The following is a 24374-nucleotide window of genomic DNA, read 5'->3' on the forward strand; positions in this document are numbered from 1 at the left end:
TTGCATTAAACATTTGTAATGTTTTTTTTTTTTAGACAGAGTCTCACTCTGTTACCCAGGCTGGAGTGCAGTGGCAGAACCTCGGCTCACTGCAACCTCCATCTGCTGGATTTAAGAGGTTCTTAGGCCTCAGCCTCCCAAGTAGTTGGGATTACAGGCGTGCGCCACCACGCCTGGCTAATTTTTGTATTTTTAGTAGAGACAGGGTTTCACCATTTTGCCCAGGCTGGTCTCAAACTTCTGACCTCAAGTGATCTGCCCGCCTCAGCCTCCCAAAGTGGTGGGATTACAGGCATGAGCCACCGCACCTGGCCAGAACATTTGTGATTTCTCTAGCAGACTTTCTCACTCTTGTTTTCTGATTTGTCAGCTTTATACTAGTGAAAAACACCTTCATCCATTGTGATCTGTTTATGTAAAAGAAAGTGCCAAAATGCTAGAAAAATTATTAGCATTAAAATTCTCTCTCACCAGTGATTCATTTTTCTACCACAGCACATCCTAGATTTATATTTTTCAAAGTTATATGAGAAATTTCCCATCTTTGTGATTAGTCAACTCATGACAAATAAGAAAAAATATTTATTCTACGCATTTTTTTTAATATCTTGAAAATTTTAATCAGTCCTCTTACTTGGGTTCTATACTGAGAAACTTGGGTAGTTTAACAAAATACAATTCATTTCCTAAATCAGAGTTGATACTGGGAATTTCTTCTTCTATTATGGTTTCAGAAATTGGCTCTTCCTCCTGCTGGTCCTGAGGCACTCCATGTTCATCCTAAGAAAGGTATCAGAATGTGAGAGATTGAAGACATTAGAAATGTGCTAGCTTTACTCATCCTGCACTAGGCAGATGCAGGTTTGACGGGAAGTAAATTTTTTTTTTGATACGGAGTTTTCACTCTGTCACCCAGGCTGGAGTGCAGTGGCATGATCTCAGCTCGCTGCAACCTCCATCTCCTGGGTTCAAACCATTCTCCTGCCTCAGCCTCCTGAGTAGCTGGGATTACAGGCCCGTGCCACCAAGCCTGGCTAATTTCTGTATTTTTAGTAGAGACGGGGTTTCACCATGTTAGTCAAGCTGGTCTCAAACTCCTGACCTCAGGTGATGTGCCCACCTTGGCCTCCCAAAGTGCTGGGATTATAGGCGTGAGCCACCAACCCTGGTCGGGAAGTAAATTTACACTCCACTTTAGGGATAAAACAGTCAGCAACTCTTCCAAGCTTCTCCCTAAAACCTCACCTCATGCCTACAAAAAAGCAAAACAGGCTGGGCGCGGATTACTGGCTCACACCTGTAATCTTAGAGACTTCGTCTCAAAAAAAAAAGGAAGACAAAACAAAACAAAACACAGGAAAACAAGATCTGTTAGCCAACATTAGTAGAAAAAAGTATCTATTTTATTGACTTTTTTTGCATAATATATTCAGCAACAGAAGTATGAAATTATTCACCCCATCAATACTAGACAACTATTAAAATCAGAGAATATCAGCATAGTCATGCTTCTTGTCATAGGCTTGAATAAGAAAAAACTTTAAATCAAAGGTTTTTATATTATATATCAATTATATTTTTATATTATTTTATATTAGTCTAGCCCCTGAAGTTTGGCATCACCCTTATTCTGGGTAGTTCCTTCTGTGCCTTCTTATATCCAGAAATTCCCAGTATAGCTAAGAAAGTCACCTATTCATCAGATGTTCAGCTATCCACGTCCTCTCTCAACATGAGAAAGACAGACTCATCAGCATCTGAAGCTTTCTTTTTTAGCGTTGAATAATGGGATTGGTTGATATTGGTGATCGTACTTACAATCAGCTGTCCTGGAATAGGTGGTTGATTGCCCTCATCACTCTCAGAAGAAACGTCGTCTATATCTCCAAACAGATCCATGGTCCCACTAGGATCTTCGGTGTTGGGGGGAAATGCACAGTATTAATTTTTCCAACTAAAGTTCTTTACACAGTTAGTTCTTGGTCCACCACTTCAACATAGTCCAAAGATTCATAAGCCAAATCTCCACTAAACCAACCTCAAACTGGCTCCCTAAGCCAGGTTCTCAGAAGCTTAACTAACTAGCGTGTCTTTGGAGAAAGGAGGAGGCAGAGTTGGTGGGTGAAAGGTAATCACTGTGGCAGCCAGCTTTCAAGGTTCCTGCCCATCCTAGTGATTCCTGCCTCTGGTTTCCATGCCCTTGTGTGGTCTCCTCCAACACTGTGTCATGATTGATCTATGTGATCAACAGAATACAACCTCTATTCGAGATGAGGCTATGAAAGACACTGGCTTTTCTGTCTTGCTCTTTCTGTCTTAGGTCACTTGCTCTGGGGAAAGCCACCTGCCATGCCGTGAGGACATTCAAACTGCCTATGGAGAGGTCCACATAGTGAAAAACTAAGGCCCCTGCCAAAACCCATGTGAGCCATCTTGGAAACAGATCCTTCAGCCCTAGGCAAGCCCTTAGATAATGTAGTGCCAGCCAACATCTTGACAGCAGCCTGCAAGAGACTCTGAGTTAGAAACAACCAGCGAAGCCATTCCTGAATTCCTAATCCTCAGAATCAGCATGATAATAGTAAATGCTTATTGTAAGTGCTGAGTTTGAGAGTGATTTGTTTTTATGGTTTTTCTTTTTTCTTTTTTTTTTTTTTTTTGAGACAGGGTCTCACTCCGTCAACCAGGCTAGAGTACAATGGTGCGATCTCGGCTCACTGCAACCTCTGCCTCCCAGGTTCAAGCAATTCTTCTGCCTCAGCCTCCCGAGTAGCTGGGACTATAGACACACACCACCATGCCCGGCTAATTTTTGAATTTTTAGTAGAGACAGGGTTTCACCATGTTGGTCAGGCTGATCTGAAACTACTGTCTTCAAGTGATCCACCCGCCATGGCCTCCCAAAGTGCTGGGATTACAGGTTTGAGCCACTGTGCCCAACCAGTTCTTTAGAGAAGTTTTACTAGTGTTTACCCTTTAAAAAGCTTAAGGTTCTATAAAAATGTTACGAACCTTTCCTAAATTCCTGGCTTTTAAAAGTGATGCATCCATAAGTGAGCCTAAGTACACAAACTTGTGGCATCAGGAGCCAGGGCCAAAATGTGTGCATTACTAGAACATGAAAAGCACCATTGCTTAGGGCTATCTTCCTAGTTACAATGTCTGAGTCATGGCCAGATGTGGTGGCTCATGCCTGTAATCCCAGCACTCTGGGAGGCTGAGGTGGGTGGATCACCTGAGGTCAGGAGTTGAGACCAGGCTGGTCAACATGGCGAAACCCTATCTTTACCAAACTTACAAAAATCAGGCAGGCGTAGTGGCACATGCCTGTAATCCCAGCTACTCAGGAGGCTGAGGCATAAGAATTGCTTGAACCCAGGAGGTGGAGGTTGCAGTGAGCCAAGATGCAGAGCGAGACTCCGTCTCAAAAAAAAAAAAAAAATTGCAAGTCAGTAAGTTAGTGAATAGCTAGATGCATAATTTGTACAATTTTATAAAGTTTAAGAAAAAGACATTTGCAATGGAGTTATGCTGACTCTTTTCCCTTGTTTGAATCCCCCAAACTGTCACAAAGTATATTTGATGGTAGCTTTGATTGTGATTGTGGCTCTCTAACAAAGACATCTGTTAACCAACACCTGCCAGGGCTCCTGGCTGAAATATGTAGCAACAAAGAAGCAAAATTCTGAACCAAAACAGAAAGAGTGCTTAACAGCATTTGACAACAGTGCTGCTCAGGACCAGCCCAACACTGAATGTATCTGCACTGTGCAAGAATGTTCATAGAAGCCTATGTTGTCCATATTTATCCACAATTGTGTTGTATCTTTTTTTATTTTTTTTATTTTTTATTTTATTTTTTTTTTGAGATGGTGTCTCACTCTGTCGCCCAGGCTGGAGTGCAGTGGCACGATCTTGGCTCACTGCAAGCTCCACCTCCTGGGTTCAAGCAATTCTCCTGCCTCAGCCTCCGTAGCAGCTGGGATTACAGGCACCTGCCACCACACCCAGCTAATTTTTGTGTTTTTAGTAGAGACGGGGTTTCACCATGTTGACCAGGCTGGTCCTGAACTGCTGACCTCAAGTAATCCACCTTCCTCGGCCTCCCAAAGTGCTGGGATTACAGGTGTGAGCCACCACACCCAGCCTAATTTGTGTCAAATCTTAAATCATTTGGCAAAGTACACATGAGCACATAGTATTTCATTCAGTTGGAGTTTCTTGGGTGTTTTCTTTAAGGTATTTGCAGTTGCTGCCCCTTTCTTGAACTCTGAGTACTAGAATCTTTTTAATTCTCAATATGAGTGGAGCTTTTTAGCTATAAATTAAATGGGAACTTGGCCTGCATAGCCACTGTGTATGGCCCAGAGCTGAGCAGACAGCCATAGTCATTTTATTATTTGCATATTGGGGACTAAACAAATGAGTAAATAAATTGAGGATATTTGAAACCAGGCTTTTTGCTTTTGGAGAAGGGGACAGAAGAGGCAATTCAGTAGGAGTCTGTATTAAGGGAGTCTGAGCCACCTAAACAAGAAACCTTCTCATGCCTTCTGGACCTCATTGGGCCGAGACAATAGATTGGTAAAAGACTGCCATACATATGCCCAATCTTACGGCTTCCTGGGACAGAAAATGCCCAGTTCATTCTGAGAAGCTCAGCCTGTGTAGTTACTTGATGTTCCATGATTAAGTGTTAAAAGGGCCTGTCTAGGCCGGGTGCGGTGGCTCTCGCCTGTAATCCCAGCACTTTGGGAGGCCGAGGCGGGTGGATCACAAGGTCAGGAGATTGAGACCATCCTGGCTAACATGGTGAAACCCTGTGTCTACTAAGAAAGTACAAAAAAATTAGCTGGGCGTGGTGGCAGGTGCCTGTAGTCCCAGCTACTCGGCAGGCTGAGGCAGAAGAATGGCGTGAACTCGGGAGGCAGAGCTTGCAGTGAGCCGAGATCGCACCACTGCACTCCAGCCTGGGGGATAGAGCAAGACTCCGTCTCAAAAAAAAAAAAAAAAAAAAAGGGACTGTCTACAAAAGAGGACATGGATATGTTTCAAATCCCTAGAGACCTGTACTCAGTTCTCTTGCTGATTCTAACCGCAGGGTTCAGACAGCAGTGATATTTGCCACAAACACACTGAGCATTATCAGATATGCTGGGTTATTAGGCCAAAGTGGAAGAGCAGTTTGCCCTGTAGCCTGGAATTACTGCAGAACAGTCTCTTATTCTGGTCCTCACTTAAAACAGGTAGCATCTCTGCCTTACTTGGCAAAAGGTCAAAGTAGCATAATGAAATAAAGTGTACGTTGGCTCCTAAATCCAGAAGGATCCACCAAACATTCTTTTGCACTGGTAGGTGGTTTAAGGTACAGCACCTTATCCTTCATTTTGGAGGGGCTATCCAGACATGCTCCAGACCATTAGTCCCCCAGAAACTTCACTGAGGTGGCATGCCCCTAAATTTTGATGGGGATTATCTCCCACTCTCTGGTTTGCACGCTGATTACTAAGGCATCTAAAGTACAGTTATTTCCTACTCATCAGATCAGATACCATCAGCATAATGTCATCGATGCAGTGGACCAGTGTGACATGGGGAACATAAAGATGGTCACGATTTTTGCAGACTCCATATGCAAAGTATTATAGGTAAGTCCATGTCGCTGTGAGGCAAGACTGTTGCCTCAGACCAAAGGGGCTTCATTGGTCTAATAAGGGGTACCATTGGTCTAATGAGGGGTGCCATTGGTCTAAAAAGTAAAAGCAAACTGTTTCTATTTGTCATTACATATTAATATGGAGGGGAAAAAAGCATTTGCCCAGGCTGGTCTTGAACTCCTGACCTCAGGTGATCCACCCACCTCGGCCTCCCAAAGTGCTGGGATTATAGGCGTGAGCCACCACACCTGGCCCTGCCTACAGCTTTTGAAGGATACATGTCCTCCTCTGCTTAATATATTTCTCACAATCCTAGTGACCCAGCCTGGGTGAGAGTGAGACTGTCTCAAAAAAAAAAAAAAAAAAAAAAAAAAAAAAGCAGCTGCTAGTATAGTCATTATTTGATTCGGTGTAAGATAACCAGTCATTTCCAAGATCAATCTGCCAGTAGGCCATACAGGTGAGCTAAATTAGGGATGTGGCCGGGTGCGGCGGCTCGTGCCTGTAATCCCAGCACTTTGGGAGGCTGAGGCAGGCAAATCACCTGAGGTCAGGAGTTCTAGAGCAGCTTGGCCAACATGGTGAAACCCTCCCTCTACTAAAAATATAAAAAAACTAGCCAGGCATGGTAGCCTGTGTCTGTAATCCCAGCTACTTGGGAAGCTGAGCCAGGAGAATCACTTGAACCTGGGAGGCGGAAGTTGCAGTGGGCTGAGGTCGCACCACTGCACTCCAGGCTGGGCGATGGAGTGAGACTCCGTCTCAAAAATAAGTAAATAAGGAGCGAGACTCTGTCTCAGAAATAAAGAAATAAAATAATGAATAAATAAATGGGGGATATAAGAGGTCTCATCACCTCTGCTTCTTTCAAGTCTTTGATGGTATCATTCATCTTTGCAATTCCCCCAAGCATGCAGTGTTGTTTTTGCTTTATTATCCTGGTGAGAAAAATAAGTTCCAGGGGCTTCCACTTGGTCCTTTCTACTTTAATGGTGCTTCATGGATCAGAAGACAATGTGGGGAATCTGTCAGTTGACAAAATATATCTACTCCAATCATATATTTAAGAACTGGGGAAACAACCACAAAGTGGGTCAGTAAATCTGGAGGGCATACTGTGAGTTGAACTTGGGCTAAAACTCCATCTATCACCTGACCACTGTCAGTCTCCACTTTGTATTTAGTGGAGTGTTTTAGGTTCTAGGAGTGAGCATCAACTGAGCCAGCATCTAGTAATCCCCCAATTCTGGGTATTTCCTTTCCCCAGTTTGTAGTCTACTCTAGTAAATGAGATAATCTGACTCATTGTGATACCAATGGACACCATGGGCTACCAGCATCCCCCTTCTCATTGGTGGGGAGCTCAGAACTGCACTCAAACCCACACCAACCCCTAAACTCCATCTCTGAGGATTCGTTTCCTTGACCACCTAGTCAGGTTCTAGTCAGGAAACAGAAAACACACCAGTTATCTGTACAGATAGAATATTTTAAAGTTCAATTTGGTTTAAAGTTGTGGACTAGGTTATTGAAAGTATAAAAAGAGGAACTCTAAGAGTTCACAGAGATAGCATATGCAAAGAACAGCTTCCACCTGTGGGGCTGAGGGAACATAGGGACGAGGGAGGATTATAAAAACTTAAACACTTACATAGAGGGCCCCCTGGAGCTTAACTCATACCTGAGGAAAAGCTGCTGCCCAGCTGGTCCGGATGTCTCTCAGGGGAGAAAATGAAGCTGGGTCTCCAAGTGCTGGCAAAACTGCAAACTGGACTCTGCGGCTGCAGAAAGGCTCTGCCTCTGCTGAGGTGAAGAAGTGTTGGTGGGTCCTCTCACAGAAAATGCAAGTCAACAGGAAGCCCCCCAGAAAGTTCATAAGCAAACAGGAAGGAGCAATCCCTTCTTAGTTCTCCAGGCTTCCAGTCTTCCTTTGGCGCCCCCTAACAGGGGGCAGCTGGTGAAGCTCAAATCTGGTTTGTGGAATCCTGGCCCCAGCACCACCATGCCAGGTACAGAAGAGTAGGTTTGGAGACGAGACAAGAGCTTAACAACTGACACAGGTGTCTACTGGTAAAATGTTTAACACAAGCACACAAAATTGTGTTGCCTTGGAGAGACTGGAGTCAGAATGAAGGCTCTTAAAAACCAGGTAGAGGAGTTTCCATTTGATTAGCCAGGAAATAGCTGGCACTGAAGATTTCTGAGTTAGGAAAGTGACATGATGATGACTTAGGCCTCCCCTCTCTTGATGTCACTTTTCTTTCTCTATAACCAGGCTTCAGGGTAAGCCTCCCACAACTACCACTCCCAGTTTGGACTAATAGCACCAGGAAGAAAGAAGAGTAAAAGTAGAGGCTGTCAGTAAGGACAAGATTAGTGTATGCAGAAGAGCTCCACAGAGAAGGCAAATATGTGTGTGGTGGATTTCAAACGTACCTGCAAATCCTTTGCCATTCTTCCCATCAAGAGGAATCAAATTCCCGTCCCTTTGTATTTTTTGTTTTTTAAGACAGAGTCTCACTCTTGTTGTCCAGGCTGGAGTGCAGTGGCAGGATCTCAGCTCACTGCAACCTCCGCCTCCCAGATTCAAACAATTCTCCTGCCTCAGCCTCCCAAGTAGCTAGGATTACAGCCACGCGCCACCATGCCCAGCTAATTTTGTATTTTTAGTAGAGACAGGGTTTCACCGTGTTAGCCAGGATGGTCTCGATCTCCTGACCTCAGGTGATGTCCACCTTGGCATCCCAAAGTGCTAGGATTACAGGCATGAGCCGCTGCGCCCGGCCCAGATCCCATCTTTATTTAAAATTTTGACATTTTGTTCATTATGGATTTTTTTACATTAATTTTGAATACAATATTTTAAAAATTATATTACAACAATATTTATCATCATTATCATTGTGGATCGAATAGTGACCTACCCCCCCACCCCCCGCCGAATCCATGTCTACCCACAATTTCAGTATGTGACCTTATTTGGAAACAGAGAATTTTGCACATGTAATTAGTTAAGATGATATCACACCAGATTACAGTTGGCCCTAAATCCAATGAATGGTGTCCTTACGAACAGAGGGAGATCTGGAGATACTGAGACCCGGAACAGAGACACAAGGAAGGTCATGTGAAGACAGAGGCAGAGACTGAAGTCATACTGTCAAAAGCCACAGATTACCAGGAACTACCAGAAACTGAGAGGCAAGGAAGGATCCCTGCCAAGAATCTTCAGAGGCAGCATGGCCCTCCCACACCTTGATTTTGGACTCCAAGTCTCCAGAATTGTGAGAGAATCTCAGCCTGGCCCAGAAGGCTTCTTTGTGGGGAATGAGAGGAAGTGGGTTGAGAGAGCAGCAGGAATTCACTGAGACCTAAGACTTTGTTTAAAGCATTAACAAAATCAGTTTGCTTTGGGAAAAGTAGATTTTTTTTTTTTTTTTGAGACAGAGTCTTGCTGTATCGCCAGGCTGGAGTGCAGTGGCACGATCTCGGCTAACTGCAACCTCTGCTTCCCAGGTTCAACCAATTCCCCCGCCTCAGCCTCCCGAGTAGCTGCGACTACAGGCACCCGCCACCACGACCTTGTGATCCACCCGCCTCGGCCTCCCGAAGTGCTGGGATTACAGGCATGAGCCACCGCGCCTGGCCGGAAAAGTAGATTTCTTAAACATAGAGACTTGCTTTTAAATTGTTTTATTACAATTAAAATTACACAAAAGCAAATCGATTCATTTCAATCAAAATAACTCATGTTTACATATTTATAACTGTACAATAAAATATATAAAATGTTTTCATATTTCATACTTCAATCATCATCTTCTTCCTCTTCATCGCTGATCACATACTTCTTATGCTTTTTATTTGCTTTATCATCATCTTCTGCTTTTCTCTTTCCGGAAGGTTCACCTTCCTAAACAGATACAATTTTTACAAATCTACAAGTCAATAAAGAACATTTTTAGGATGGTTTATCAAAAGTAGCTATGAGCTGAATGACCCTCTGACAACTCAAAAGTAACGGTTCCTGCAGATTGTGAAGGAGATTGTGAGGTGTCAGCAACTGTGAACTAATCTCTCACAGGGAAACCTTTGAACACAGAGTAGGATGTGCAGGAAACTGGAGACAGGATTTGCCACAGAAGGGGCGGGGCTCTCCCGAGGAAGTTCTGCCTGTCTAACCACTGGTCCTGTCAGGATATTTTTACCATGATCAGGTAATTTCTCAAATTTTTTTTCTCTGCCTCCTCAGCATTTCACTTCTTTTCATTATCTAAAATTCAGTATTTTAAAGACTGTTGATTTGGTTTTTTTGGAACAATTTGTTTCAATGCATTAAAAACATCGTAAAGGTTTTTAAGAAAATATTTGATGACATTTAAGGGCATCTATAAACAAGTTTCCTCTGTTTGTTTAAAATCATTCTGTACAAACGTTCTAACAGAAACAAATAATTTAGGAAGTTATCTAAAAAACATTTTTTACAGATAGATAGATAGAATTTGAACATGTCAGTATCTAAATATCAAATACTGATTAAAACAAACTGACACTAAATGGGATGGGCCGGGCATGATGGCTCATGCCTGTAATCCCAGCACTTTGGGAGGCCAAAGGGGGTGGATCACCTGAGGTCAGGAGTTTGAGACCAGACTGGCCAACATGGCAAAACTCCATCTGTACTAAAAATACAAAAATTAGCCAGGTGTGGTGGCGCACGCCTGTAATCCCAGCTACTCGAGAGACTGAGGCAGGAGAATCACTTGAACCCGGGAGGCGAAGGTTGCAGTAAGCTGAGATCGCACCACTATACTCCGGCCTGGGCAACAGAGCAAGCAAGACTCCGTCTCAAAAATAAATAAATAAATAAAAATTAAAAATTAAATGGGATGAACAAATGGTTTGAAGGTTGAAGTTAGTTAGAGAAAGCCAGACATCTTGCTGCTGTGACCACAGGCTGCTAGATGGAGAATGCAACCTGGTATGCCCACTTTTTTCTGATGGTTCTCATGGCTGGCCCTCTGACAGACAAGATAGCATCTCACACTTGTTTCCTGCCTTATTATCCCAAATACATTCCCACAGACCTGAAAGGCCACAGAATTCAAAGGGGGGAAGTTATGAATCCACAGTAAGGGATTTAGAGAAGTCCTCCTCCTCCATTTACTTCCCAGCTGACAGCAGTGAAATACCTAAACAGCAATATTGAAAGATGGACCCTGCCCCCAAGAAGGGACAAGAGCCCCTCCTTTCTACTCTGCAGGCTAGAGCAAACCCAAATACTCCCAGCCCCACAGGCAAAGAGCACATTCAATCACACTACTTGTCTTTTAATTTCCAAAGGAAAAATCTTAAAACATTTTAATGCAATCACTATTTTTTGGTAACCTTCCAAAAGTGAGCCTTGGTGTGTTTGTCTTTTCAGCTCTAAAATCCTTTAATGAGATGAAATTTGAATCACTAAAAGAACTAGCATGGTAATTCTAAAAGATGGTACAGCCTGTCCTAAAGGCCCCTGGACAGCAGCAGCCAGGAGATGGCCAGGGCTCTCCCAAAGAAGTCTCACTGGCACCAGTCCTAATCCATCCTCTGGAGTAAGAAGCTGTGAAATTCTGCTTTAGAAAGCCTGCCAAGGACCGGCCGGGCGCAATGGCTCACGCCTGTAATCCCAGCACTTTGGGAGGCCAAGGCGGGCAGATCACGAGGTCAGGAGTTTGAAACCAGCCTGACCAAGACGGTGAAACCCCGTCTCTACTAAAAATACAAAAAATTAGCCAGGCGTGGTGGCGCATGCCTGTAATCCCAGCTACTCAGGAGGCTGAGGCAGGAGAATCACTTGAACCCAGGAGGTGGAGGTTGCAGTGGGCAGAAATCACACCACTGCTCTCCAGCCTGGGCGACAGAGGGAGACTCCGTATCAAAAAAAAAAAAAAAAAGGTTGGGCGTGGTGGCTCACGCCTGTAATCCCAGCACTTTGGGAGGCCGAGGTGGGCGGATCACGAGGTCAGGAGTTCAAGACCAGCCCAGCCAACATGGTGAAACCCCATCTCTACTAAAACTACAAAAAAATTAGCCAGGCGTGATGGTGGGCACCTGTAATCCCAGCTACTTGGGAGGCTGAGGCAAGGGAATTGCTTAAACCCGGGAGATGGAGGTTGCAGTGAGCTGAGACCACACCACCACACTCCAGCCTGGGCAACAGAGTGAGACTCCGTCTCAAAAAAAAAAAGGCCTGCCAAGGACTGACTTCTCTGGCAGCTACACATAAGCACAGAAAAACACAGCAAAGGGAATGGGTGCAGTGGCTCATACCTGTAAACCCAGGGCTTTGGGAGGCCAAAGTGGGAGGATCACTTGAGGCCAGGAGTTTGAGTGAGACCAACCTGGGCAACATGGTAAGACATTTTGTCTTTACCAAAAAAAAAATTATAATTGCTACAAAAAAAATTTTTAATAAAATAAATAATAAGGCCGTATGTGGTGGCTTGTGCCTATAATCCTAGCACTTTGGGAGGCTGAGGCGGGCAGATCACTTGAGGTCAGGAGTTAGAGACCTGCCTGGCCAACATGGTGAAACCCTGTCTCTACTAAAAATACAAAAATTAGCCAGGCATGGATTTGGAGGCTGAGGCAGGAGAATCACTTGAACCCAGGAGGCAGAGTTTGCAGTGAGCTGAGATCGCGGCGCTGCACTCCAGTCTGGGCAATAGAGCAAGACTCCATCTCAAACAAACAAACAAACAAATAAATAAATAAGCAAGCCAGCCAGCCAGCCATCACACAGAGCAAAGGTATATAGTTCCTCAGACTCCCAGGACTTAGAAAGGTGAGAGAATCCTTCAGGATGACTTCATTTTGTGAAATTACACATGTGGGATGCTGCCTTACTGAACATAACTGCAACAGATCCCAGTGTCATATATAAATGCAGTAAATGACAAAAATATTTTTATTAAGTCTAAAAGAAAGCTTGCTAATACAGTCATGAATGCAGGTCCCTGTAGATACAGAAAAAGACAGTCCACAGTTATGAAGATAAGGCAGGGTTGTCAAAGGGGAAATGGAGTCTCAAGAGGGAGAGCTGGAGAAAGAGACAGAGGGGAGGCTGCCTGACATCACATTCTGAGTAATCCTTCACAGAACGTACCTGTTTTGTCTAAGAAAGCTGAGGGTTGGCCTTGATACCTCTCCTTTCCACTGTCTCCATGTTTCTTTCAGCTTGGGTCTTTCCCTTTTCCCAGACTCCTGGAGAACAGAGTACCAGCACACACTTTCTCCCCCTACCTATTTATCCAGATCTTTGAGGTAATTTAGATTTTGTAAAGTTTTAACTACTTAAAAAAATGAGGGAGAATAAAAAGCTCTCTTTTACATTTTTCTTCTTTTTGGTAACTTAGACTCTGTTGGAAAAGGGAAAATAGTATTTCTTGTTCAGCTACTACATATTGTGTTACTTTCAAATCTGTTGTTTTTAATACTGTAATGCAACATTTTTACAAGACAGCGAGTATAAACTCCATTGATCAGATGAGGAAATAGAGATATGAGATGACTGGCCCAAGGCCATACAAGTGGGAAAGGGTAGCACCAAAATCGATGCAGTTCACTCTGATATAGACTGGCCCTTGCCCCCATTTCAAGGCATGCTATGATGATAATGGTGTTCTCTGGACTGGGGACCTGGGGTCTGAAAACTCCCCTTAATCTCAGAGGCATACCTAGGCTCCCGGTGTTTGAGTGGGCTTTAGTGTGCAAAGCACAGAGAGGGACTTAGAACAGGAATGCTCCCATTCCTTATTCCATTGTAACCCATTACCAGGACTCAAACTAGGGTACCATGAAGAGGCAATGGCAGGGGTTGAGAGGTCCAGACGGAAGTAAAATTTTTGTTGTCAGGGAAGGAAAGGGAAGAGTGCAGGAAGACCTGAAAGAGAGTATTTGGGTAAGGGAGGTAGAGGATGGTTCCTGTAACAGCTAGGTGGCCATTCCCAAGAGGCATTTTTAAGTCAGGCAGTATAGGTTTGCAACTGCCCAGCCTAGAAGAAGGCTATCTGATGGATCACTTAAAAAAAAAAAAAATCACTTCTGAGAATACTAGGAATAAACAAACAGAAATCCCATGACACTTCTCAATTTTCGTTCACAGTTTCTACTTGCCAAGAAAAAAATAGCATCTGCTTAGATGAGGACTCACATTTGCCAACAGTTCAGCACTGTAAATGCATCATTAAGATGTTGCCTCATCTAATTTAAAACAAATACGTTGCAGAACAATGAAACAAATTTTGGCCAGGCGCGGTGGCTCATGCCTGTAATCCCAGCACTTTGAGAGGCCGAGGCGGGTGGATCACCTGATGTCAGGAGTTCCAGACCAGCCTGACCAACATGGCAAAACCCTGTCTCTACTAAAAATACAAAAATTAGCTGGGCGTGGTGGCAGGTGCCTATAATCCCAACTACTAGGAAGGCTGAGGCAGGAGAATTGCTTGAACCCAGGAGGTGGAGGTTGCAGTAAGCCAAGATGGCACCACTGCAATCCAGCCTGGGCAACAGAATGAGACTTTGTCTCAAAAAAAAAAAAAAAAACCAACAAACAAATTTTGTCTAGTGCCAGGCACAGTGGCTCACGCCTGTAATCCCAGCACTTTGGGTGGTTGAGGTGAGAGGATCCCTTGAGCTCAGGAGTTTGAGACCAGCTTGGGCAACAAAGTGAGACCCTCTGTGTATAAAAAATAGACTGGGCGTGGTGGTTCACACCTGTAATCCCAGCACTTTGGGAGACCAATGCGGGCAGATCACGAGGTCAGCAGTTCGAGACCAGCCTGGCCAACACAGTGAAAACCCATGTCTACTAAAAATACAAAAAACTAGCCAGGCGTGGTGGTGGGCACCTGTAATCCCAGATACTTGGGAGGCTGAGGCAGGAGAATCGCTTAAACTCGGGAGGCGGAAGTTGCAGTGAGCCAAGATCACGCCACTGCACTCCAGCCTGGGCGACAGTGCGAAAATCCATCTCAAAAATAAATAAATAAATAAATAAATAAAATAAATTTAAAAATAGGCTAGGCATAGTGGCTCACACCTGTAATCCCAGCACTTTGGGAGGCTGAGGCAGGTGAATCACAAGGTCAGGAGTTCGAGACCAGCCTGGCCAACATGGTGAAACCCCGTCTCTACTAAAAGTACAAAAATTAGCCAGGCATGGTGGCATGTGCCTGTAATCCCAGCTACTTGGGAGGCTGAGGCAGGAGAATCGCTTAAACCTGGGAGGTGGAGGTGGCAGGGAGCCGAGATCACGCCACCACACCCCTGCCTGGGCAACAGAGTGAGACCCTGTCTCAAAAAAAAAAAAAAGAAAGAAAGGCATGATAACAATGTATTATCAAGACAGAATATCACTAAAGTGAGAGAAGTGATTAAAAAAAAAAAAAAAAAAGGGACCAAATGGGAATTCTTACACTGAAAGGGTAACTGAAATGAAATGTGACCAGAACGGCACAATAGTAGATTTGAACTAGGATCAGCAGACTTGATGGATCGACAGAGATTATGCAATCTGAAGAACAGAGAAAACAGAATGAAGAAAAATGAATAGTCCCAGAGAAATGCGAGACACCACTAAACACACCAACATACACCTAATGGGAATGGCAGGAGAGGACAGAAAACAGCAGAAAAAATATTAAATGAAACAGTGACTGAAAACTTCCCAGATTTGTTGAAAAACATTACCCTACACATCCAAGAAACTCAACAAATTGCAAGTAGAATAAATGCAAAGAGAACCACATGCAGATACATCACAGTAAAAATTCTGAAAGACAGAAAACTTCCTGAAAGCAGCTAGAGAAAAATGACTTGTCACATGCAAGGGAATCTCAAGGCAATAAAGAGCTGGCTTCTCATCAGAACAATGGAGGGCAGAAGGCAGAGGATGGCGTATTCAAAGTGCCAAAAGAAATCACCATTAGAAAGCTCATTTTTCAATAATAATAATAGAAGCCAAAAATCTCCTGAAAGAAAATTGCCCTAAAATTGCACAACCACTGAAAATGTTTCAAGAGGGTAAAATATATTTCAGATAAAGATACCAAAGAAGAAAATAGGAATTTCAGCTACATAGCTTTACAAAGGTACCAGTTAGGGTAAAGGATAGAAATAAGAATTTTAAAAAAATTATTTATAATTTTTAATTGCTAATAATCATGCTGTCTGGTACATTACTGATTTACTCCTGAATGATACTTAAGGGAAGTCCTTATCTTAGAGAGTTTAGGCCTACTTGTCAGAGAACAAACTGAAATGGTCAACAGTCTGTTTCCATGTGCCTTTTAAAAATTCCAATTTCATCACATTTTGAAATAGTAATGATATCTTCATAATATAAATATATACTTTTCATATATACTATGTGTAATAAAACTTTATATTAATTTATACACATGATATGATATAAAATTTTAACTTTACAGCAATGCTGAGAGAAAAATGAGGTTCAGAAAAGCCAGACATTTAAGATAAAAGATTTCAGTGGTAGAAGCAGGATTCCAACCTAGGTAGTCTTTTAAGACTCCAAAGCCTCTACTCTCTCAGCTCGCTATGCTACCTTGATCTATAGATACCTGGGAAACAGGTAAGGCCATTATTTCACAGGCACAATCAACATACTCTCAACAAAGCAGTCAGTGATCCTACTAAGAGTTAAATCATATCTTCTCTCCTCTGCTGAAAACTTCCAATGAAAACCACTCAGAATAAAAAACCAAAATAAAACAGTCCATCGCAGTGGCTTATGCCTGTAATCCCAGCACTTTGGGAAGTTGAGGCAGGCACACTGCTTGAGCCCATGAATTCGGGACCAGCCTGGGCAACATGCTGAAACCCCATCTCTACAAAAAATACAAAAAAAAAAAAAAAAAAAAAAAAAAAAAAAAGCCTTACAAATGGTGTGAGGCCCTAGGTGACCTGGCCCTATCATATTTCTGCCCTCTTCCTCTCACTCACAAGGCTCCAGCTTCAGCCTCTGTGCTTTCTTCACACATGCCAGGCAGGTTCCCACCTCAGGGCCTATGCACTTCCTAATTCTGCATGCAACACTCTCCAGAGAGCTGAACAGTTCACTGTCACTACCTTCAGACGTTTACTCAGAGATCACCATTCCAGTGAGAGCTTCCCTGAACAGCATTTCTAAAAGTATAACATCCCAACTCCCAAGACCCCCCAGAGCATTCTCTATATCGTTTTCCTGCATAATTTGTCTCCTTATCACTTTTCACCATCTGTTATACCATATATAGTATTTTACTTTATATAGTATTTCACTGGTATAATGAAAACTTTAAATTTCTCAGTATCTCCACATCACCCAGTGGGGTGTTAAATACTCACTGGGGTGTTAAGAAAAAGAGGCCAGGCGCACTGGCTCACGCCTGTAATCCCAGCACTTTGGGAGGCTGAGGCAGGCAGATCACAAGGTCAGGAGACTGAGACCATCCTAGCTAACACAGTGAAACCCCATCCCTACTAAAAATACAAAAAATTAGCCAGGCATGGTAGCGGGCGCCTGTAGTCCCAGCTACTCGGGAGGCTGAGGCAGGAAAATGGCATGAACCCAGGAGGCAGAGCTTGCAGTGAACCGAGATCACGCCACTGCACTCCAGCCTGGGCAACAGAGCAAGACTCTGTCTTAAAAAAAAAGAAAAAGAAAAAGAAAAATTCTCAGGGCCTATTCTCTTATAATATGAAAAGGATGCTGTTTAAAAATAAGATAAAATATTTTTAAATTATCTTGAAATAATTTATGTCAATAATAAATGAAAATTTATTTCAATTTATTAAATTACTCAATACAATTTCAAATACTTTTTGAGATGGAGTTTTACTCCTGTTGCCCAGGCTGGAGCACAATGGCGCGATCTTGGCTCACTGCAACTTCCACCTCCCAGGTTCAGGCAATTCTCCTGCCTCAGTCTCCTGAGGCTGAGAGTAGCTAGGATTACAGGCATGCGCCACCACGCCCTGCTAATTTGTATTTTTAGTAGATACGAGGTTTCTCCATGTTGGTCAGGCTAGTCTCGAACTCCCAACCTCAGGTGATCCGCTTGCCTCGGCCTCCCAAAGTGCTGGGATTACAGCCATGAGCCACCACGCCCGGCCAAATACTGTTTCATCTAAATAAAAAGAAAATAGGTTTTCCCAACATAAGAATGAATTCTTTTCTTTTTTTTTTTTGAGACAGGGTCTCACTCTTTTGCCTAAGCTGGAGTGCAGTGGTGCAATCATGTCTCACTGCAGCCTCAAGCAATCCTCCCACCTCAAGACTCTGGTAGCTGAGACTACAGGCACGCACCACTACATCCAGCTAATTTTTGTATTTTTTTGGAGAGATGGGGTCTCCCTATGTTGCCCAGTCTAGTCTCAAACTCCTGAGCTCAAGCAATCTGTCTGCCTAGGCCTCCCAGAATACTGGGATTACAGGCATGAGCCACTGCATCCAACCAAGAATGAATTATTTTCCTAATTTAAAAAAAAAATACTGAGAAGTTTTACAAAAAGGAGATACACCCTCTGGTCTACCACACTGAATGATCTGTCATTCTCTCTTGGATTAGCCTTGGTATGTCAGGGACCTGCACCTTTTCTTACAGGCCTTTCCATCTATCCGGAGTGACCTACCAGAGACAGGACAGTGTGACCAGCAAGCTTCTGATCACTCTTCAACACCCAGCAAGCAGTCTTATCCTCCATGCAGCCTTCTAAGACCTCTCTAAGCACAGGTATCAGATCCTCCTCTGGATCACTCTGTCTTGTTACTGCATTTATCTCACTGGATTTCAGTGAAGTGTGTAGACAACTAATTTGTGCCTGCCTGATCTGTGAGCTCTTCATTCAAAGCAGTTGGCTCCTGAGTACAGGATAAACCCCTAGAATTGAATAAATTTGGTCTTACCTCATCACTGGTAAGTTTCTTTGCTTTGAGTAATCTTTGAGCTTTATCTTCTTCTGATCCCTCATCACTGTCTGATGAATAGATTCTGGCTCGTTCCTCTGAAAGCAAAAGTATAGATTGTGAGTCACCTTTTTTTTTTTCTGAGACAGGGTCTTGCTTTGAGGCCCAGGCTGGAGTGCAGTGGCACAATCATGGCTCACTGCAGCCTTGACCTCCTGGGCTTAGGTGATCCTCCTGCCTCAGCCTCCCAGGTAGGTGGGACCACAGGTGTGCACTACCTACCCATGCCCAGCTGATTTTTTTTTCCTTTTAGTGGAGATGAAGTCTTGCCATGTTGCCCAGGCTGGTCTTGAACTTCCTAAAATCAAGCAATCCTCCTTCTTCAGCCCCCTAAAGTGCTGGGATTATAGGCGTGAGCCACTGTGTCCATCTGTGAGTAACTTTCAAAGACAGTGACCTATTCATTCTTAAATGTTTTCTTCTGATAAATATCTTTAGTTCCCTCTGTATATTTCCTCCCAGGGGAACCAAATAATTTTAAAGTTTTTGATTTAAAGATAAGTATAAATTTTAGATATGCTGAAATGAAGCAGACTTACCCTCTCAAAATACAAAAACCTGACCACTTTTAAAGATGAAAAAGGTTTGTGTGCAAGGTGTCTAAAGAGGCAAGATACCCTACTCTTACGAAGTCAACTATTAAAGCCTGAGACATTCTTCCACCAGTAACAGTTAATTCCAAAATGAGTTTGAAGGTAAAGCAAGCAAGTGGTTTCCTGGTCCTGTAAAGACCGTTTGTTGCCAGGCAGACCTTTCAAAGAGAGATGTAGAGGGGCGCCCATCTGCTCCACTGCCCAAGCCCAGGTGAACCTCTGGGTGGAATAAGAGCCGAGGACTTTAGACCAAGCCCCTCCCCTCAAAACCCAAAGCCTTCCCTTTGTCCCCACACCTTGCCTATCTGATTACTGTATGGAACTGAGCACTACTAGACTCGTGTGCTAGATTTTTAATCTCTGGTGACCTGAATGTTACATACCTCTCTCTCTTAAAGCATCCTTGGATTTTTAAAATTTTTATTTAATTTTTGTGTGGTTTATTTCCACACAATTGAATCTTTTTCTATGGGAAATCAGCATTGACAAAAAAGAAAGGGTCTCTGTACTGTGGTCCCCAAATAAATAATAGGTAGGTAATATGTAACAGGTCACCAGACCAAATGCAGTCACTATAAGAAAAGGAGAAATGAGTTTCATGGGACAGTCAGAGAAAAATAAATTTGGGTGTTTTAAAAATTTACTTGTTATATGCCAGGCTCTGGGCTAAGTACTTTAAATGTATTATATTATGTAATCTTCAAAACAACCTTATGTTCTAACTACCATTATTAACAGGTTGTTTTTGTCACAATGAGGTAACAGAAGTTAAGGGAGACTATGTAACTCTTCAAAAGTTATACAACTAAAAAGTGGCAGGACTCAGATGACAGCGGGCAGGGTCAGAAGGCCAGCCAGGTCTTCTTAGTTCGCTTTTCACCATGTCGTCTTGCTACTGGCTTGGGGGAACCCCTGGGTAAGAACCAGGTGGATGCAGAGTCACGGCTGGGACAGATGTCTCGGAAGTCAGATGACTTTGGTTTAAGAACTGACCAGTTAGCAACTACGTGCCTTTGGGCAAATTAGTCAACCTCTCAAAGTCTCAGTTTCTTCAATAAAAACAAGGAAATAAGAGCAACTAGATCATAATGTTGTTATGAGGATCAAATAGGATGCATGTCAAGTGTTGAGCATTTGCCTGAAATTCAGTATGTGTGGAAAAAACGTTAACCATCAGAAATCAGTGATACTTGTGAAAGGAGGAAATATGCAAAAGTAAATCTAAGAGAAATGTAGAAGAAGAATGAAAGAAAATATCACATAATTTCTGAATAGTTTAATTTCTTGATTCCCAATTAGGTAATAAAAAAGGTTGACAAAAGTTCCAATATAACTGGCAAATTCTCAAGTCAGACAGCAAAAGCTCTAGGGATAAAACCCAAAGTAGGGACAACAGCAGTTCCTACCTTTCAAGCTCACCTGAATGAACTAGGTCACTCATGACAACTCGTTCTTTAAAAATAAAATGTCCAGGCTAGGCACAGTGGCTCATGCCTGTAATCCCAGTACTTTGGGAGGCCAAGGCGGGCAGATCACTTGAGGTCAGGAGTTTGAGACCAGCCTGGCCAACATGGTGAAACCCCGTCTCTACTAAAAATACAAAAATTAGCCAGGTGTGGTGGCGCACACCTGTAATCCCAGCTACTCGGGAGGCTGAGGCAGGAGAATCACTTGAACCCGGGAGGCAGAGGTCGCAGTGAGCCGAGATCACACCACTGCACTCCAGCCTGGGTGACAGAGCGAGACTCCATCTCAAAAAAAAAAAAAAAAAAGTCCAGTGACTTGGCAGCCGGATTACATCTAATGCCAAGATGAAGTCCAGAGTCCCGAAATGATGAAATGTAATTTCCATACACGACTCACCTCGAATGCCCCCTTTATATCGGTTTTTAATGGCAGCCAAGCTGATGGACTCCTCGCCTTCCTCCTCCTCATCGTATCGATCAGGTTCCAGGTAACTGGCGCTCAGCCCCCGCTGGTGCTGTTTCTCTCTCATTCGGCGCTGCTGAGATTCCCTACGTATGGAAGCCCTCAAACGTTCTTCTTCTTTCTGTAAAGAAGCAAATAACCTCTTTAACCTAAAAAGGAGCTACTTTTGTGCCCACTTGAACCCACTTTTATTACAAATAGCATGTATTGTCTGGTCCAGATAACAGCTGTGCCGTGTGTGTTCCCCATCACACCTCTGTGGCTCCACATGGACCCTCTGGTTTGGTTTGCAGGAGCAAAGGCAACACAAGGGTAAAGCGGCAGAAGGGAGCCCTGACACTAACCGGCCCAACTGGCATTGGCACAGGTGTGTCCTCGGGAGCTGTGCTGGTGTTCTGTGCTGCCACTTAACCCAGAGAGAAGCAACCCGCCTGAGAAACCCCATTCATGCCCAGCAGAAACCTAAATTGACTCCCTGGAGCAGCAGTGGCTGTTCCTGTTCATCCCTGAACCACAGACAACTGATCTGCCCCAGCTCTACCAAACTCCCATAGTTCCCAGATATTCTGGTCCCAGCCCCTCAGCCCCTCAACCCAGAGAGCTCCTCAAGGCTCCTGATGACAGGTTGGGGAGCGTCCTAGAGCCACAAGGTAGACCTTTCATTTCCTTTGCACTGCCTGGCATTCTGCACCTTGATGTTAAACCAGGTTGGGGGTAGGGGTGGTGTTGGAGTAGGTTTCAGGGATATTCTGGGATTTCTTTGAAGGTCTTCCTCATCCGGTTGCTCTGTATTATCATATACAACTCCAATTATATTGCTAGAAATTCTATGGAACAGGTTGTTTTAATAGTATGTGGCTGTACGGAGGTTAGAGTAAAAATCACTGTCAGTAGTACAGGGACTAAGAACAAACCAGCTGACTCCTTGTCTACATTTTCACAGGAGCTGGGGACATGGAGGAGGGTGTGGGGAGATGCTCAAAGTGGTTCAAGAGCTTCTCCAATAATGCTGAGACTGGAATCTGCAGGTTCCTCCAGTTCCCTTAGTCTGTACAGAAAAGGTGGGGAAATGGAACAAGCCCAGCTCCATAGCAAATGCCCCTATATACCACTAGGTTAGGTACTGCTATTAGATCTGGTTTAATCTGTCTCCATGAACAAATACAAGATGGAGGAAAAAGCAAGGGCTCAGAGCCAAACCTTCAGCAGAGCCTGACCATAAGATGTGTAAGAAAGGCCCTGAGGCAACTGGACTGTCTTAGCCTCACCATGCCCTGCTTCACTAAACAACATAATCACAAGAGGCAGGGTGGGCAAAGGCCAAAATCTAGTAGGGATTAGAGAAGATGGAGAGGAGAAATGATGAGCCTGTACTACTGCATATGGCTTCTCAAATCAAGTGCTGCAGGAAAGGCCAATAGCCAATATGAGCACATGCTCTATTGATTAGGTACAATGCCCCAAATAAACTTGTGCCTAATTAACAGCTGGGTCAAATTTGAAAATATACCAGGTAGAATGTTACAAATTGACCTTAAAAACTCATAAGCTCGTCTTATTCTTTACCAGAGTCTACTTTAGACACTCTCTCATTCAAACTCCTGGTCTATTCTCTATTTTACACTACTCTCTAGTATCTCCACTGACTTCTGACATGGATTCTAAACCACACATAGATGACTTAATGATCTTTGAACTTATACATGAAAATTCAGATATTTCAATCACTGGTTTGTTGCTGAACTCTCAGGGCCTGGTGAAGAGAGAACCTGAGCCCTGTTTCTGTTTTACTATCATTGCCACGTCACCCATTGTTTGGCAAATGCTGAGGAAATGAATCCAGCTCCCTATTCATGTCAGTTGGAAGAGGAAAAGGTAGGCCAATAAGAGATGACGAACAAGCATTTTGGGAAATACTTGCCTAATATACCAGAGAATCCCAGGATAACGCTTAGGCTTAGCAAACATACCTTAATCATTTCTGTGCGTTGGCATTCAGGATCACGACCAGCCATTGGCAAGATTCTAATCTTCTGTGTCTTTGAACACCTATCTGCAAGTGACAGAGTCATCTTTCTATGTGTGGCACTGTCCGTAGAGTGAGGTCTGCCAGGAAATAAACGAAGAGCATATCACTGTTTACCAAATACATTTGTGAGCCAGTGATACCCACATCACAGAAGTAAGAGCGCAGTGACCATTTCCTAGTCACCTGAAAAAACAGGCAGAGACACTCGACTGAATATACCAAGGTGGAAGATTGTGAGTTTTCTTCATTCTGTGGCTCACTGAGACATTCTTATTCCACAAATGAAAAACAGAAGGTTGGAGTCAAAAAGATTGTATGGCATGATCACCTTCTAGAAGCAATAAATGGATACGCTCAAGCAGCATTAATTAGATACTACAGGTTGGTGCAAAAGTAATTGCGGTTTTTGCCATTACTTTTAATTAATATTAATATATTAATATTATTAATATAATTATCCTATTTTATAGATTTAGGAAACTGAGGCAAAAAGAGGTTAAGAAAGTGGCACATGGTCACACAAGTAGAAATGGAATTCAAATATGAGTTTAACTGATTCCAAAGCCTGTATGTTAACCTTTATAATTTCAAAAAGCTAAATCATAACCAACATTATTGTGCCCCCTCTAAAGATAAGCATTACCCAAAGAGGATGGTCTGCTTATAATCAAGAAAGAGAAGCATGAACATCTCAGTGTAGCACATACTCAGTCTAGAGAAGGAAAGTGCCCTCACCAGCTGAGTATTCCGGTCCTCTTGGGGGACACACCTCTGCAGTGGTATTAGATGCCGGGGCCTACGGCACTGAGATGGCCCGTCTCACACTGACCAACTCGCTGGCTTTCCTTCGATTGCATGCACAACAACAACCTCTAGTTATTAGTCTCCCAGGTCAATTTTACTAAAAACAAAGGACACACTGGCTAGCAGACACACGTATTTTAGGCCTCTTGGCAGTTATAATAACCACTGGAATTAAATACATTGACATTCTGGTTTACCTAACAGTCTCTTGTAAGTCTGGTTAGCATGACCTGGTTCCCTAAGAAACAGCAACTTTTAGTGTATTTGACAAAATAACCTTTGAACCTTCAGAGCTATGCACAAGATCTTGGTTCTTGCTGAATCATACCGTGGGGTTACATCAATCAGGTGGC

The 24374-nt window shown here is 43.3% G+C and overlaps 3 protein-coding genes across 14 annotated transcripts in view; 1 reads left to right on the forward strand and 2 right to left on the reverse strand.

Annotated features, from left to right (window-relative positions):
- The window catches only part of LOC101058341 (RNA polymerase-associated protein LEO1-like), a 38695-nt gene extending 36370 nt beyond the window's left edge, over positions 1-2325 (reverse strand). The window contains exons 1-2 of one of the 2 annotated variants that reach the window (XR_010151678.1): positions 1819-1986; positions 635-780 (exon numbers count right to left, since the gene is read on the reverse strand). Coding sequence is in view for 1 of the 2 variants with exons in the window: in XM_063794933.1 (XP_063651003.1) it covers positions 635-780; positions 1819-1899 (227 nt within the window). In the remaining variant the exon portion in view is untranslated. Of the gene's footprint in view, positions 1-634; positions 781-1818 lie in introns of both variants that reach the window. The other variant, XM_063794933.1, reaches the window with a different exon arrangement.
- TMOD3 (tropomodulin 3) overlaps positions 1-18611 on the forward strand; it is a 117525-nt gene extending 98914 nt beyond the window's left edge. Inside the window, exons 13-16 of one of the 7 annotated variants that reach the window (XR_010151676.1) lie at positions 735-789; positions 2321-2423; positions 5544-5648; positions 18305-18611. The gene's annotated coding sequence lies outside the window, so the exon portion shown is untranslated. Of the gene's footprint in view, positions 1-734; positions 790-2320; positions 2595-5543; positions 5649-8733; positions 9308-18304 lie in introns of those variants that run through there. The other 6 variants (XR_010151672.1, XR_008539581.2, XR_010151675.1 and 3 more) reach the window with 6 other exon arrangements.
- The window catches only part of LEO1 (LEO1 homolog, Paf1/RNA polymerase II complex component), a 35852-nt gene continuing 18798 nt past the window's right edge, over positions 7321-24374 (reverse strand). Inside the window, exons 9-13 of one of the 5 annotated variants that reach the window (XM_016927027.4) lie at positions 23159-23294; positions 21123-21309; positions 18607-18704; positions 12805-12902; positions 9385-9570 (exon numbers count right to left, since the gene is read on the reverse strand). In XM_016927027.4, the coding sequence (XP_016782516.1) occupies positions 9498-9570; positions 12805-12902; positions 18607-18704; positions 21123-21309; positions 23159-23294 (592 nt within the window). In that variant the 3' untranslated portion in view covers positions 9385-9497. Of the gene's footprint in view, positions 7461-9334; positions 9596-12804; positions 12903-17471; positions 17828-18606; positions 18705-21122; positions 21310-23158; positions 23295-24374 lie in introns of those variants that run through there. The other 4 variants (XM_016927025.3, XM_016927026.3, NM_001246443.2 and 1 more) reach the window with 4 other exon arrangements.

The sequence above is a fragment of the Pan troglodytes genome, chromosome 16 (genome assembly GCF_028858775.2).
Source record: "Pan troglodytes isolate AG18354 chromosome 16, NHGRI_mPanTro3-v2.0_pri, whole genome shotgun sequence".
Taxonomy (NCBI): domain Eukaryota; kingdom Metazoa; phylum Chordata; class Mammalia; order Primates; family Hominidae; genus Pan; species Pan troglodytes.